The sequence below is a fragment of the Emys orbicularis genome, chromosome 1 (assembly GCF_028017835.1).
Source record: "Emys orbicularis isolate rEmyOrb1 chromosome 1, rEmyOrb1.hap1, whole genome shotgun sequence".
Taxonomy (NCBI): domain Eukaryota; kingdom Metazoa; phylum Chordata; order Testudines; family Emydidae; genus Emys; species Emys orbicularis.
The window spans coordinates 315,126,891-315,144,142 of NC_088683.1; the positions used below are offsets into that span (position 1 = coordinate 315,126,891).

Genomic DNA, 17,252 nt, shown 5'->3' on the forward strand with positions numbered 1-17,252 from the left:
AGCAGTCATGGGATAAGAGGGAAAGTTCTCTCACGGATTGGTAACTGGTTACAAAATAGGAAACAAAGGGTAAGAATAAATGGTCAGTTTTCAGAATGGAGAGAGATAAATAGTGGTGTCCCCTGGGGTCTGTACTGGGCCCAGTCCTATTCAACATATTCATAAATGATCTGGAAAAAAGGGTAAACAGTGAGGTGGCAAAATTTGCAGAAGATAAAAAACTACTCAAGATAGTTAAGTCCCAGGCAGACTGCAAAGAGCTATAAAAGGATCTCTCAAAACTGGGTGAGTGGGCAACAAAATGGTAGATGAAATTCAATGTTGATAAATGCAAAGTAATGCATATTGGAAAACATAATCCCAGCTATACATATAAAATGATGGGGTCTAAATTAGCTGTTAACATTGAAGAAAGAGATCTTGGAGTCACTGTGCATAGTTCTCTGAAAACATCCATTCAATGTGCAGCAACAGTCAAAAAAGCGAACAGAATGATGGGAATCATTAAGAAAGGGATAGAATGGATAATAAGACAGAAAATATCATTTTGCCTCTATATAAATCCCTGGTATGCCCACATCTTGAATACTGTGTGCAGATGTGGTCGCCCCATCTCAAAAAAGATATATTGGGATTGGAAAAGGTTCAGAAAAGGGCAACAAAATGATTAGGGGTATGGAACGGCTGCAGTATGAGGAGAGATTAATAAGACTGGGACTTTTCAGCTTGGAAAAGAGACAACTACGAGAGGATATAATAGAGGTCTATAAAATCATGACTGGTGTGAAGAAAGTAAATAAGGAAGTGTTATTTACTCCTCAGAACACAAGAACTAGGAGCCACCAAATGAAATTTATAGGCAGTAGGTTTAAAACAAACAAAAGGAAATATTTTTTTCACACAATGCACAGTCAACCTGTGGAATTCCTTGCCAGAGGATGTTGTGAAGGCCAAGACTATAACAGGGTTCAAAAAAGAACTACATAAGTTCACGGAGGATAGGTCCATCAATGGCTATTAGCCAGGATGGGCAGGGTTGGTGTCCCTAGCCTCTGTTTGCCAGAAGCTGGGAATGGGCGACAGGGGATGGATCACTTGATGATTACCTGTTCTGTTCATTCCCTCTGGGGCACCTGGCATTGGCCACTGTCAGACGACAGGATACTGGGATAGATGGACCTTTGGTCTGACCCAGTATGGCCGTTCTTATGATATTGAATAGAACCAGACCAAGGACAGATCCCTGCAGGACCCAACTCAATATGCCCTTCCAGCTTGATTGTGAACCATTGATAACTACTCTGAGTATGCTTTTCCAACCAGTTGTGAACCCACCTTATAATAGGGAATTGTAGTCATAGGTCAATCCCAGAATGAAGTTTCTTCTCTGTGCTAAATGCATTCTAGTCACTACTTTCTAATCCTATTTTCTTCCTGAGAGTTCCATGCACACAATTATGTGTATATGTAATGAAACAGAGACAGACAGAAAGAGAGCTATTAAATTCCTGCTCCACAGCTGAGCTGATCAAATGCTGTTATACTTACCACAACTTTGAGTTTCTTCATAACACTATCGCTGTGCCCAGAAATTGGGTCAAAAGCAGTAATGGTAATTGGAATTTCCCCTACAGTGAGTGGAACTACTGAGAAATAGGCAGGCACTGCTGAGTTTCCCTTAACAGTTAGTTTCTGTTGCACGTCCTTTGTCGATGTCCCTGCACTGCACACCCCCTCCACAGTGATCATCTTCACTGTAACCTATTGGAACAAGGAAATGCTTGTAATAATATTTATTACACCACTGCTCAAGTAAATAGATATCCGACAGATATAAACAATGAAGAGCAAACCTCAAATAGATCAGAGGTTCAGAGGAGCTAAGTGCCCATTGTGGCTACACAATGAATCATTATCAAAACCAAGAACAGAACTGCAATCTATTAATTCCCAGTCCGATAGCTAATCCATTAGACCATCTTGCCTCCCAGCTAAACCACTTAGACTGAGCAGCTTATTCTAAGATGGGGCTAACTGTACTCACCTGCCTACAGGAGGGATGTAAGGATACATTAGTGAATATTTGTTCATTGCTTTGAAAACATGCAATATAAACATTAATGTTATTTTCCATTAGTCCCCGAAGCGTGAGGGAGCAGGGGAAATACAACAGTCTTCCCTGTATCTAGCTCTACTCCTTTCTACAAAGCCCAAAGGACCTCAGCCAAGTATGGCCAACTCAGACAATGTAGCTGAAACTTGACAAAGGAAGTAAGGATTGGTGGTTGGGTGATTTATATAGCATACTGTTCAGCAATGTACTACAGTAACATTACCTTGAGCTCTTCAGAAAGGTAGTTGTAGACAACTGCTTTTACTTCTAGTTGCTCGTACCGTTTAACTGAATATGGTAACCTTATTGATACAAAAAAATCTTTGAAAACCTTAAAGGTCTTGGGGTCAGCGATGCAGAATCCTGGTGGAGGAGAAAACTGGAGTTCAGACCCAGCAAAACCACGGTATGTTAGCTTTTCAAAGTGCTGTTAGTTTAGGTACTCATTAAGATGTTGCATTTAAAAAAGAACAAATAGCTGTGCTCCTTTCTTGATGTTCAGAAACAAACATATGTCCAAATCTACCCTGCATGAAGCCCAGCATAGTGTTGGAAGTCCCGGGGAGGTCTAGGAGACAGATTCCTTCCCCAAGGCTGTAGTGCACCAGCAGATCAGCTCGACAACCATGACTGCATGCCTGCTCTACATGACCTATGAGATGGAGATTGCACAGGCATGGATGCACCAAACTGACCCTTCCCCACTCCTGGCCTGGCTCCAGTCCCCATCCCAGAGCTTCATAAAGGGAGGCAGCTGTGAATTTGTGTTCTGTGTAGCATACAGAAGTGTAGTCTCCCCATGGACAACTACACTGGTTCTGCTGAGGGCGGGGCTCTCTACATGCACAAAGGGATGACAGTATTTACCCACACAGTCAGGGCCGGCTCCAGGGTTTTGGCCGCCCCAAGCAGCCAAACAAAAACAAAACAAAACAAAGCCGCGATCGCGATCTGCGGCGGCAATTAGGCGGGAGGTCCTTCGCTCCGAGCAGGAGTGAGGGACAGTCCGCCGAATTGCCGCCGAACAGCTGGACATGCCGCCCCTCTCCAAAGTGGCCACCCCAAGCACCTGCTTGGTAAGCTGGTGCCTGGAGCCGGCCCTGCACACAGTACTAAAATAAATAGCACAAAGTTTGTTGAACTTCTTTCCAAATAATCTCTTTTCTCTGAAAATATTTAACAGACCATGAATTAGGTTCCTAGGAAATGCCTTTTCCATTACTTTTCTTGGGTAGTACTCCATAGTCATGCTCCACTGCTGTAATCGTTACACCAATGGAGACTACTCGGGGGCTTTATATTTGGCACATGTTAAACCCCTTGATGAATCAAGGCCTAAATGACTACGGTCCTGATTCTGCAAAGGGACATTTCATGTGCAGAGCCTTGCTGAAATCAATGGGATTCTGCATGGGCTCAAAGGTCTGTGCAGGCAATCTTTTTGGGGTCTACAATAATGCGTTAGTTAAAAGGTATGTTAATTTGGAACAGCAGTGCTACCTAAACCCAGTGCTGGCATCCATGGGAGACTTATGAAAAGGCCTGAATTTGCTAAGCTTTTACAATAAATGCAAATGAATGGTACTGAGTTTGGCTGTTTACAAACTAGGAACAAAAGTCTCTGTAGCTATATCTTATGGCAGCTTATGCCTGTGATTGTGCAAGCTAAAATACTGATAACGGTAATCACACTGTATGCTTCAGACCATAAGCAGACCTGCTGGGTCAGGAGGAAACTTTTACTCCTGCCTCCAACACTGAACAATTGGCTGGGTATATCGTGGATTTGTTCTGTGCTTTCTGAAGCCATGAAGTATGGGCTAGTGGTTGGTTCAGCAAATTTGGAAACAGGATACCTAACTGGATACACCAATGGTCTTGAATTTGATCTGGTATGGCAAATCCCATGTTCTTAAAATGCTTTGTGGAGAATTTGGGCTCAATACAGGAGTAACTGTATTGAGCCCAAATTTCCCTGCCATTGCTGGGGCCTCAGGCACTGGTGCACCACAGTCCTTCCTATTCTCTGCCTGTGGCACATAATAGTGTAATGACCTTTGGGCTGTAATACTTTGGTCTAATTTCTGTTGCTGAGTTGAGTGTGTGGATGCTGGTGGCCTGTGCTATACAGCAGATCAGACTAGATGATCTGGTGGCTCCTTCTGGCCTTAAACTCTGTGACTATGACTCTAACTGAGTGAAATTCTATGGTCTGTGTTATACAGGAGAGCACACTAGATGATCAAATGAATGATCCTTTCTGCATGTATGAGGCAATGTTGCCTAGTGGATGGAGCACAGGACTGGGACTCAGAAGATCTGGATTCTATTCCCATATCTGCCACTGGCCTGCTTGGTGATCATATGGAAGTCATTTCACCTTTCTGTATCTCAATTTCCCCATCTTTAAAATGGGTACAATGACACTGATCTCTTTTGTGAAGCATGTTGAGATCTACAGATGCAAAGTGCTAGGTATTATTATTCAAAACCAATGAATCTGTTAATGGTAATGTACCACATATTCAGTTAAAATCTTCTGAATAGGATTCCTTTGGAATTTTCTTTTTGCATCTGCTCCCCAGACTTATTTAATATGAACACAGGCATCACTAAATACAGTGAAAGATGCATAGGTTCAAAGTGCTAAGCATTTTATTTATCATTGTTATTTACCACATTTGCCATAACCCTCTGTCAAACTGGAAGCTAAAATTAAAAGGTTCTTAGATTTTCAAAGCCAGAAGGAACCATTATGATTGCTTAATCTGATCTCCTGCACAACACAGGCCATAAAATTCCACTCTGTACTTTCTGTATTGAGCCCATAGCTTCTAGATGAGCTAGTGCACATCTTTAAGATGGTGTAGAGGTTGAGTCAATATTCATGCATCAGTACAGAGTGAACCAATAGTTTACCAATAGGGTTTTTTACCTTTTTGAGGTGATATACTTATTGCTTGAATTTCCCAAGTAGTTATAGAGTCAGGAATAGCATTTGTTATCCTAAAGGGACAAGAGATAAGGTATTAAGAAGAATGTATGAAATGAAAACAAGTTCATTCCTTAAATCTTGAAGACTGAAAAAAAAATATCAGTTGTGGAGGAGAGACACAGCAAGCAGGTCCAAATCCCTCTATAATAGATTCAACAGAACACTGACATTTATGGGTATTTTTACATACATGTAGGTATATTCATCTGGTCAAATAATACAATACCTATGCTGTCCAGGGTTTTTAATTTCTACTGTCTCCCACCACCAGCTCTCAGGAAAGACACTGCGCAAGTTGATTGAAGTTTCATCAAACACGTCTTCTTCTGGAACGTCACCAACTGGAAAACAGAAATTGGGAGTCTTCCTTGAAACCTATGGCCGATAACCTTACACTGATTTGGAGAGTCAGTTGTCAGAGAGACAAGACAAAAGGATTAATATGCTGACTAGCTGAATGAAAAGACTCTGCCTGGTTTTGATCTTGTAAAGTGCAAAAAAATGCATAAAGACAACAGACAATGACTAAAGATTGACACTGAACAAAAAGTTAATTCTTCCTTCCAAACTGGGAAATTATATGCTGTCAACCGAAAAAATTCCCCCTTTAGTTACAAGAGGAGAAATTATTTCTTCATTACTACTGTGATAGATGGGGCATGAAAGGAGAGAACACCGGTGACAGAAATCATGCTTTGAATGGGATCAGTCATGACATACAGAATTGTTCAATGAAATTGGCTGCCTAAGGGGCAGAATGGAGACAAATGCAAAAAACTTCTCTGCTTGAATTTCATATAGTGTCAGCAGGCAGGAAGACTTTCAGAGTGCTTGGGTACATAAAGTGTGATCCAAAGTGCACTGAAATTCATTCAGAAATGATGATGATAATGATTGTTATTATTTATTTGCATGGCAGGAGTGTTTAGAGACCCCAGTTGAGACTGGGTCACCATTATGCTAGGCACTGTACAAATACACAGTGAGAGACAGTTCCTGTCCCTGCTAATAATCAAAATTGTTTAAACATTGTGTGGGACGGGCAAGAGAGACCCAGAGAGAGGTGAAGTGAAATCCTTAAGGTCACACAGCTGCTTAGTGTTCGAGCTGGGAACAGAAACCAGGGCCATACCCAGTAGACCACAGTGGGAATCCATCCACTGACATCAGTGGGCTTTGGATCAGGCTTAAGGTATACAACTCATGTAAAGAAATTAACTTTTCAATTGAAATTGTGGACAGCTCAGTGAAGACCTCTGCTCAGTACACAGCAGCAGTCAAAAAAGCAAACAAGATGTTAGGTTGCCTAAGGAATGGGATGATGAATAATGGGGAGACTATTACAATCCCTTTGTGTAAATCCATGGTGCAGCCTCATCTGGAATACTGTGTAGAGGTCGCCAGATCTCAAAAAGGATATTACAGAATTAGATGGTGGTCAGAGAAAGATAATGTGAATGGTTAGGGGAATGGGAAAATTCATATGGAGAAAGTTTGAAAAGATTGGGACAGGGATTAAGAAAGAGATGAATAAAAGGGTCATGATAAAAGTATATAAAAAGTGAATGGTGCAGAGAAGGTGGATCAGGAGCTTCTGTTCGCCCTGTCTCATAACACATAAACAAGGTGACATTTTAAAGTGGGCAATTCAAAACAGAAAAAAGGAAATTTTTCACACAACCTGAAATTAGACTGGGGAACTCACTGCCACAGGAAGTTAGTGAGACCAAAAACTGAACAAAACTCAAAAAGGAATTGGACATTTATACGGATATCAGGAATATCCAGATTTGTCATAATTCATGATAATCAAAATGTTGTGGAAGGGATATTAACCCTCATGCTCCAAGGCTTAAGCCAATGTGTATTAGACAACAGGAAGAGACCTAAGGAGGGGTGCAGATTACCCCACATCTGCATAGTGCAGGGTTCTAACAATTTCCTCTGAAGCATTTGGCACTGCCTCCATCAGAGACAGGATACTGGACTAGATGGACCCTGGGTCTGACACAGTCTGGCAATTCCTGTGTTCTTATGTTACTGAAAATATTAACAAATGGTCACTATCATTAGTTTACAAATTGTTACTTGCTGAAAAAGCAGTAATGTAAACCTCACTATTAATACTGCTGCTCTTCTGAGTGAGCAAAGATGTGCTACCAAAGGTGTCCCCCCAAACCAGGGCCAGATTAACACCACTGGGACTATTTACAGATACAGTACTACTCAGTGAGAGTAAGGTAGGCAGAGTTTGACTTCAGTGGCCCTAATTCTCCACTGCTTTGCACCCTCTGTAGCCATAGACACGTGTGTAGAGAGGATACATGCAAAGTGTTACTGGGAGCATTTTACCCTTCCTTTGCACAGGTATAAGTGACTGTACAAGGTGCAGGGCACGGGGGACTCAGGCTCACAATACCTGCCCAGATGCACCTGCTCAACATGGCACAACAAATGAGGGCCAAAAACATATGGAGAATTCCTAGATTGCTTTGCTTGCTCTCACTGTTTGCATGTTTCACGAAGGCATGGGAGGTAGTATTTGTGGTATGGTGAATACATTTGGAGAAGGGTCCTTGAAAATGTAAATGGGAGCATGCAGGAAGATATGGAGATGTCTGTGAGAGAAGGAGAAGAAAGGGGTGTGGAACTTTGTAAATTACACATAAATCACCAAAAAACAATGGTGGTTAAACATTTCAGGTGGGGTTTTCAAATGCTCCCATCATTGGCCTAACTCTGCTCCCACTGAAAACCCCCACTGACTTCAAGGGGAGCAGAGTTAAACCAATAATATGTACTTTCCAAAATCCCACCCTACTCAGCCATGACATATGTATGTGTGTGTGTGCATATAATGGAGAATTACATCAGATACATTGCCACTACTTTACACTCAGACAAACGTCATCCTTCATGCAGTGCATTATCTCTTTGATAAATGTAACCCAACATCTTATGGCCCAAAAACCTGAGCTCAACTTTTGGACAGAGCCAGATCTGTTCTTTTCACAATCTGAAGTGAACACAGATGTACCTCCTAGAAACCAAACTACATCGGATGCATAGAATGGAACATATAGTGAGGAGATATCTATACATACAGAGAACATGAAAAGGTGGGAGTTGCCCAACCAACTCCAATTCCATGGAAAAGAAGCCTTTGAGGAATTCCACCATGATTTCAACAATTTCCATCCCACCATCAACCTCAGCCTAGACCAATCCACACAAGCGGTCCATTTCCTTGACACTACTGTGCTAATAAGCGATGCTCACATAAACACCACCCCATACCGGAAACCTACTGACCGCTATATTTACCTACATGCCTCCAGCTTCCATCCAGGACACACCACATGATCCATTGTATACAGCCAAGCTCTAAGATACAACCGCATTTGTTCCAATCCCTCAGACAGAGACAAACACCTACAAGATCTCTATCAAGCATTCTTAAAACTACAATACTCACCTGCTGAAGTGAAAAAACAGATTGACAGAGCCAGAAGTGTACCCAGAAGTCACCTACTACAAGACAGGCCCAACAAAGAAAATAACAGAACGCCACTAGCCGTTACCTTCAGCCGCCAACTAAAACCTCTCCAGCGCATCATCAAAGATCTACAACCTATCCTAAAAGATGATCCCTCACTCTCACAGATCTTGGGAGACAGACCTGTCCTCGCTTACTGACAACCCCCCAACCTGAAGCAAATACTCACCAGCAACCACACACCACAGAACAAAAACACTAACCCAGGAACCTATCCTTGCAACAAAGCCCGATGCCAACTCTTTCCACATATCTATTCAAGTGACATCATCATAGGATCTAATCACATCAGCCACACCATCAGGGGCTCATTCACCTGCACATCTACCAATGTGATATATGCCATCATGTGCCAGCAATGTCCCTCTGCCATGTACATTGGCCAAACCGGACAGTCTCTACGCAAAAGAATAAATGGACACAAATCTGACATCAGGAATCATAACATTCAAAAACCAGTAGGAGAACACTTCAACCTCTCTGGCCATTCAGTAACAGATTTAAAGGTGGCAATTTTACAACAGAAAAGCTTCAAAAACAGACTCCAACGAGAAACTGCTGAACTTGAATTGATATGCAAACTAGATACAATCAACTTAGGCTTAAATAGAGACTGGGAATGGCTGAGCCATTACACACATTGAATCTATTTCCCCATGTTAAGTATCCTCACAGCTTCTTGTCAAACTGTCTGAAATGGGCTATCTTGATTATCACTACAAAAGTTTTTTTTCTCCTGCTGACAACAGTTCATCTTAATTCATTAGCCTCTTAGAGTTGGTTGGGCAACTCCCACCTTTTCATGTTCTCTGTATGTATATATAACTCCTCACTATATGTTCCATTCTATGCATCCAAAGAAGTGGTCTGTAGCCCACGAAAGCTTATGCTCAAATAAATTTGTTAGTCTCTAAGGTGCCACAAGTACTCCTGTTCTTTTTTCAGAGATGACTGTATACAATTCACTTTTTAAAAATGGTATGTTACTAAAAGGCAAAATTCCTTACTTCTTGCCAAGGCAGAAGCTAGTTTCTTCTCTTCCAGCTCCTTCCTGAGGCTCTGAGCCCTCTCACAACAGTACTGGAAAGCTTCTTTGCATTTTATTGAGCCAGTAACTCTAGTTAGCCTTTTGGCACAAGAAAACCTCATTGGATTTAATTTCATTCCATCATGACAGCACTTTCGTAGAGCAGGATCTTGGTATTTGCTAGCTGTAACAAAATTACAGTGACGTCAGTGTTGCAGAGGCTTTGATAAATTTTGAGATATTCAATCATACTTATGTACTTCACCTATGTCATTATTATTATTTTTCACTATTATTACAGTAGCCATAGGAACCCTTATCATGAATTGGGGCCCCACCCGGCTAGGCATTGTACTAAAACTGAACGAGAAGAAGGTCCTTTCCCCTGAAGTGTTTACAATCTTATCTTTCCTTCAAGTTCAGACCATGAAGTCACTGGGGGCAGGATCAGCTGACTGAAATTGAAGTGAATGAGAGCAGAATTGGACTCTTATTTAGGACACATTTTTCAAATGCTTGTTTTCTTACACAGAAAAATTTAAGATTGTGAGTTTCAGTTATCAGGTTTATTCTCCTCTGCATGGATTATGTTCCTTTATTTCTGCTTCTGCCAGAACAAACAACAGAATGGTTTAATAAACTAAACATATACTTTGAAATCCTCACCTGTAATCTGCCTACTAGCCCATTTCCACTGAGAATGCTTCCAACATGCTTAGTCTTTGAATAGCTTTTCAATGACCATCATTAAAAACAAAAGAACCTGCCACAAAAACATTTCTTCCCATTTCCCTCCCATTCAGGCTCAGATAAAAGTAAAGAGTGAAAACTACACTCATCATCTTCCATCCCGATCCAGTGACAATGGTAAGTTCTAATATCTCATAACGGTGGAGTGCTAGAAATGAATGCTCCATCCCTTTTGGAGAGCTGAGAAGCCACACTCTCTTAGAGTATAAGGTATTGTTCCCCAAAGCATAGAATCCAGTCCCAGAGAGGATTGTAGAGAAGATCCAACAATGTCATGAAAAATTCTACCAAAAATGTAATTGAAACATGACTATAAGAGTTTGCAGTGGGAAAAAAAAGAAATGTAATACATTTGTAATTAGATACACATTATAAGTCTTGTCATGATTGGCATGCTTCCTTTAAGGCCATCATATTACTGCAACCTTAATCTAGACTAATGCTCAGTGTAGTCTTGAGCAGAACGTGAGTGCAGTATGCCAACAGAGCTGCTGCAGATAAAACACCTGTACCGGCACTGTTATTTATGATGTACCATAGGAAGTGCAAGTGCTCATGCCCATGCACACAGACCATGATAAAACATACCACTGAGCTGGAACAGTGCATCTGCTGTTAACACGAAGGCCCAATGAGCCTAACATGATCATGTTGCCTATGTCATTCCATTTTTACTAGAGATCACGTCTAGCCAAAGGGTTGTCAGTCAGGAAAGGACCCTGCCTTGTTGAAAAGTTTTGTGAATGAGACAATGGCAAGTGAGGTGTTCCCAGGACAGCTCATAAAATTAACAGAAAACACGAGGATGCAACAATTGGTTTTACATTGACTGATTTGATATCACAGTGTGTGCTGTGATATGAAATGCTAGCAGCTGAGGCTAAGAAGCCTTCAAGATGACTGTCACTGAAAGATGAACCTGAGGGTTTTTTCCTGAGAAAACTCAAAGCCTTGAACAATCAGCAAGACTTGACTATTCAAACTGGCTATGACAAGACTCGTGCCCTTCAGCATCTTATCTTGATCACACCACACTATAAGGATTATACTATTGTAGAAAATCTTATACTTCCCTGCCCAATGAATATGGGTTCAAAAATTATATGGCCTGACTCTGAAAAAGATTTGGGGGCTGTGGTTGATAATCAGCTGAACATGAGTTCCCAGCATGATGCTGTGGCCAAAAGGGCTAATGCAATCCTAGGATGAATAAACGGGGGAATCTCAAGCAGGAGGAGAGAGGTTATTTTACCTCTGTATTGATCACTGGTGTGACTGCGGCTGGAATACTGTCTCCAGTTCTGGAGCCCACAGTTCAAGAAGGATGTGGATAACTTGGAGAGGGTTCAGAGAAGAGCCACAAAAATGATGAAGGGATTAGAAAACATGCTTTATAGTGATAGACTCGAAGAGCTCAGTCTATTTAGCTTAACAAAGAGAAGCCTCAGGGGTGACTTGATTACAAGCTATAAGCATCAACGAGGGAACAAATATTTAACAATGAGCTCTTCAATCTAGCAGAGAAAGATATAACAGGATCCAATGGCTGGAAGTTGAAGCTAGACAAATTCAGACTGGTAATAAGACATATAGTTTTGATAGTAAAGGTAATTAACCATTGAAACAATTTACCAAGTGTTGTGATGGATTCTCCATCACTGGCAATCTTTATATCGAGATTGGATGTTTTCTAAAAGATCTGCTCTAGGAATTATTTTGTGCTATGCAGGAAGCCTGACTAGATGGTCTCTTCTGGACTTGGAATCTATGAATCAGCCACCAAACTGAAAAGAGGCCCTGTAAAATGAGACTATTCAATACTGTATCAGTGATGTGGCTGAGAATGTATGAGAACAGCTGCTTTCAAAAGTCAGGAAAAGGGACTATTTAACAATTCAATGTAATGAGTCAACTGGTATCTCTGGTACTGGATGGCTTCTAGCGCTTGTGAGGTATGTTTCTAATGTTGCTATTGAAGAAGGCTTGCTCCTCTACAAAGCAGTGCTACGAAAATGCTTATCTGAGACATTTCAGAAGCAGTCAAAGACTCCCACATTCAGTGAGAGCGGTGTATCTCACTGGTGCATCTCAACCTGCATATATGGTACCAGGGCAAAGACAAGTAAGAACAGTGGTGTGGTCACTCAGATCTAACATATTGCACCTCATGTCTCATGGTTTCACAGTTTCAGGCTAACTCAACTGTTTTTACTGAGAGCAGACGTTTTCCTGAATGAAGATTGAGCTGCCTTGGCGGACGCCTTCAATAATTCAGGAGGGGTCATGCGTAGTTTATGCTGCTGACATTTGGGGGCACCTAAAGGAGCTGAACTTTTCTCTATCGTAGTGGGATATGAATGCTCAGTACCTGAAAAACAGGGCAGAACTTATTCATAAGAACACTTAGAAACTGGTCTTCCCAATTGCAAAGAGGAAACTTGGAGAAGCTTTCTTTCACCTCAAACTTTAAAGGGAACAGATGCCAGATGGGAGCCATCAGGAATTCAACAGTCAGCATCTCAGAGAACTTCAGATCCAGCAGCAGGACTATTTTTCTGATGATCCACCAACAGGAAAGAGGTGGACCACCAATCCTTTCAGCTAAGATATTGACTGACTGGGCTGTTGGAAGGCAAGTTGACAGACATCCCTTGTGTCAGCACTTTGGAACTGGCTTTCTCTAGCCAGAAGAACAGAAGATTTTGGGTGTCTCTGAAAGAGGAATACTCAGCTTTTGATGGATCAGTTTTGACAGTTCCCATCTCATTTTCATTCTCTCATCTCTGTAAATCAGGTTTCTCTCTAACGGTGAAGATATAAATGAAGTATCATGATTGCATAGAGATAAAAAGAATTAAGATTGTAATCCCCAATTCAGCATTATGTGGAACATCATTAATCAGTCAGACAGGTTCTTCCAGCATATTGATCTATAAAACTTTAGACAGCCTTAAAATCACTGTTAAAAACTACATAGTTAGTTGTTATGTCTAGTATGGTTATGGCTCAAAATTTCACCTGGCCATGCTGAGGTTTAGAGGTCTTGCGGGGAGTGAGTCATGACCCTATTCTTATTCTTGGAATAGATAGCCAGTTCCAGAAAGTTAGGAAAACCCTTGGATAAAGCATTTGTTTCTTATAGTGACAGGTCATAAGATATCAGACCTTCATGTGACAGACTTATAGGAAAATTATTTTTGAAAATGCTTTCTTCAGATCATATATATTTAGATCACGAATACTTCTGTCATTTGGAGCACACTGTGCCGAAGGCAACCTGGCTTTGAAGCAGAAGGGAAGGAAAAGTGGTATTAATAAAACATTTTCTAACCATAAAATCATTTCTAAAATGGCTTTCCTCTGAAATCTATGGCACACACAGAACATAAACATAATGGGTGATACAGTGGAATGGCATACAATTAGCATTGGCATGTCCTCTAAAAGAGTATAAATAGATTTAGCCTGATTACACCCTGTAACATAGCAGAGTTTAGCACCTGTCCCTATAACTGAGACCTCTGCCATTCCCACAGGCAAGCTCCAGCTCCTGCCCCCCCCCCCCCCCGATCCCTCCCAGCCGCCATCCTTCCCCTTCCCTCCATCCACTCCTGAGGCTCTGGTCCCTAGCTCTCCAGTCCTCTCCGCCCTGCCCCAGCAGCCTCTGGCTCTTGCCCCTGAAGATTAATGGCCATACCAATTCCTGAAATTTGCTTGTGAAAATCCAATGATCTTTTCTGTCTTCTGGTAGCAGGGGAACACTTATAGCCTAGGAAAACAGAGCAAGAGAGTTTGGTTAAAATAATACCTGAGGCTGCTCTAAGTTGCTCCTCAGCACCAGCCTGGGACCTGGCAGCCAGAGGACGCATGATCTGCAAAGCTGGTTTACCAGTGCCTTTCCCCCCTCACACAGTCCAATCTACAATAGATGCCAAATGACCAGTCTCAAGAGTGTAGCCTGTTTTACCCGCATATGAGCTATGAACACATAGTATAAGATGGGAAAATGAACATTGGGAAATAATAAGACCACACAGAAGAGAGGCCGCTGAATAAAGCAACAATACAGTGCCATACGAGGTCTAAAAATCAACCCCCAGAAATTCAGTGTGAACTTATTCTACCACAATACACTTCTATAGCAAAGGAAGAAGGTCTTTGTTTACCTTGCCGAAAATGTGATTTAATTGTGTCTGATATAAAGGCCAGACCCACATCATTGAAAACTTGAGCACTGTTAGCACCTCCGCCCACTGAGCATCCAAGATCGTATGAATTCATTGCTTCAAAGACCTACAAAATATAATAGCATTGAAGGAAGGTGCATTATTGCAAAACTAGTGATTCTTTTCTGAATAGCGATGTCATATCCTGTTATTGGGCCATATGCAGAAATGATGCAAATAGAAGTATTGGTTACATCCCAGCACTGAGATGAAAGGAATCTAACATTTTAAGAAGGGCATACATTGAATTCATTTATGGCCTTCCTCTGCATCATCAATTTTGCCCATATGAGAGTGGACAGGCTACTAGTCTGTTCTGCTTTGGCAAATCCTATGCAAATTGGTTATAAATGTATTATAAATAAATAAGAAAAATATTTTCCCAAATAAGCAACGTCTAGACTAATGTTTTGATTACTACTCATTTATTATATTCAGATCTCGCTATTCTCCTATGAAATACTACTTGACTCAGTGACACATGCTATTTTCTTTTTAACACACTTACTTTTTTGGCCGTAAGCTTATTCTTTCTGTTCAGAATGAAAACTGCAGTGTCGACCACAGCTAAGGCAACAGTTCCTGCATGATCTGTGTCAATGGATAAATTTACCAGTTCCGTTGGTTCGTATGTGTCTCGGTCTGTTTGCAGTTGAATCTAAATGCAAAATGTTTAAATAACAGAATTTTACATTTCTCATTAGCATTAATATCAAGCATTGATATTAGTGGGGTATTAGCAATATAGGTAATCTCTATCTAAGCTTTCTGCATTTCACACCACTAACATTTATCTAGTGTCACTTGTGGTATATGTTTGTTGGCAGACGAAGATAAAGGGGCTGATCCTAAACCGTGCTGATTGTCCTTTACTCCAGTTGCTACAATGAGAGCTCAGAACACCAGAACCTTAAAGAATGGAGACTCTGCCCTCAGATACATGTGGGTAACACCCACTAAAAGCCTTGGAAGCTGGTGTGTGTGATGAGAATTTTACCTTAAATATTTAGGGATTCAGAAAAGCATGAGCTTAACTTCAATTAGATTTAAGCACATGCTTAAATGCCTTGCTGAATCAGGGCCTTAAACAGTACCAGCTGCATTTAATATCTTTCCAAAGCAAGCTGACAATCAAAAATACTTCAAAATAAAACTAGTGACGTGTAGCTTATTTATGTTACAAAGTTAATTAAACTAAAACAATTGCTACTTCACTTTCTCTTCTCCCACATCTGCCTTCTCACTTTCAGCTAATGGACCAAATTCTGCTCTTGGTTACACAAGTCTAAATCAAGTACATGAGAGCAGAATTTGTCCCTCAAATACTAGGCTTTTAAAAGATTACTACAAGGGACCACTCTAGTGTAGATTCTTTGTGTATTCAGAATTAGATGGTGGTAATGGTGGAATTACTAAAAGATTATTAATAAATGCACGCCAACCTGTATGAAACTGCTTTTTGTCCCTTTTATACATATGGGATCAGATCTTTGGCTCGATCTCTATCATATCCCACCTTATTCATCTTTTTTCTATTTTTGTTCTCTATAAATATCCCTTTATTTGTCATTACCTTTCCTTCACAGGCATCCACAATGTCTAGCCACACAGAGTCAGCCACAATCTCACTGTGGCGTTGATTTTTAATGAAGTAGTAAGCAATAAAGCGAAATGCAGGCACCATTTTCTCAGTAACATCCAGGGTGATTATTTTGTTTGCATACGGGACCCTTCCCATGACCTCAACTTTCCCCTTTGTCACCACCTGCAATTCAAAAACAAATCAAATGCTGTGCAATCATGACAGAATTTGTATTACATAAAGGGAATACGAAACTTAATAATCATGTCACTTAGGGCCAGATTCTGATAACTTATTCTGGGTTAGTAGCACCTAACTCCATAAGTTCTCCCACTGAAGTCAATGGTACTACTCAGAGGGTGATGTTGGGTGCTGCACCTCAAAGAGGAACAGCACACAACTCATGACCTATGGGTAGTACCTCTGAGCTCCATGGGAGACCTCATGGAATCGTGCCCTCCTGATTCTGGGCAAGTCCCGGGGCTGGAGAGGTCCCCCAGTATAACTTAGCCCTGGTAGCCTGTTTAAGTTACAGTAGCATCCCAAGGCTGCCCTTAGAACTGCAGCACCGCCCAGAATTTCTGCATATGTGTGTGCTGGGGATCCACCCTGACACACTCCTTCATCTCCAACTCTATCCCCAGCACACCCCTGTATCCGACCTTGCAAAAGGGACTTCAGAAGGCAGGCTTGTGGCTGTCTTTCAGCAGGCTATAGGAACACTGGCTCTCTTACATCAGGCTGAAGGGGGGATAGGTCTTTCACTGACAGGATAAGGTATTACTCAGTGTGAGTAAGAGTATCAGAGTCTGGCTCTTATTCTTGATTGTGTCATTGTTACATTGGCTAATTCCTTTCTCTGCAAGTAATCCTATTTATTTCAATTGAACCACTTCTAGAGAAAGTTGTAAGAAAGCCAGAATCAGACCCTTAGATGGCAGAGTTGATAAAGATTTTACCTGAACTGATGCCAGACACTTTTCGAAACAACAGTAAAAATCAT

The 17,252-nt window shown here is 41.2% G+C and overlaps 1 protein-coding gene across 1 annotated transcript in view; it reads right to left on the minus strand.

Moving 5' to 3' along the window:
• LOC135895267 (complement C4-like) overlaps positions 1–17,252 on the minus strand; it is a 92,002-nt gene that overhangs the window by 52,227 nt on the left and 22,523 nt on the right. The window contains exons 13-21 of the mRNA XM_065423340.1: positions 16,241–16,432; positions 15,176–15,325; positions 14,608–14,734; positions 14,139–14,210; positions 9,672–9,875; positions 5,335–5,449; positions 5,049–5,119; positions 2,337–2,476; positions 1,549–1,761 (exon numbers count right to left, since the gene is read on the minus strand). Of these exons, the coding sequence (XP_065279412.1) occupies positions 1,549–1,761; positions 2,337–2,476; positions 5,049–5,119; positions 5,335–5,449; positions 9,672–9,875; positions 14,139–14,210; positions 14,608–14,734; positions 15,176–15,325; positions 16,241–16,432 (1,284 nt within the window). The remainder of the gene's footprint in view (positions 1–1,548; positions 1,762–2,336; positions 2,477–5,048; positions 5,120–5,334; positions 5,450–9,671; positions 9,876–14,138; positions 14,211–14,607; positions 14,735–15,175; positions 15,326–16,240; positions 16,433–17,252) is intronic.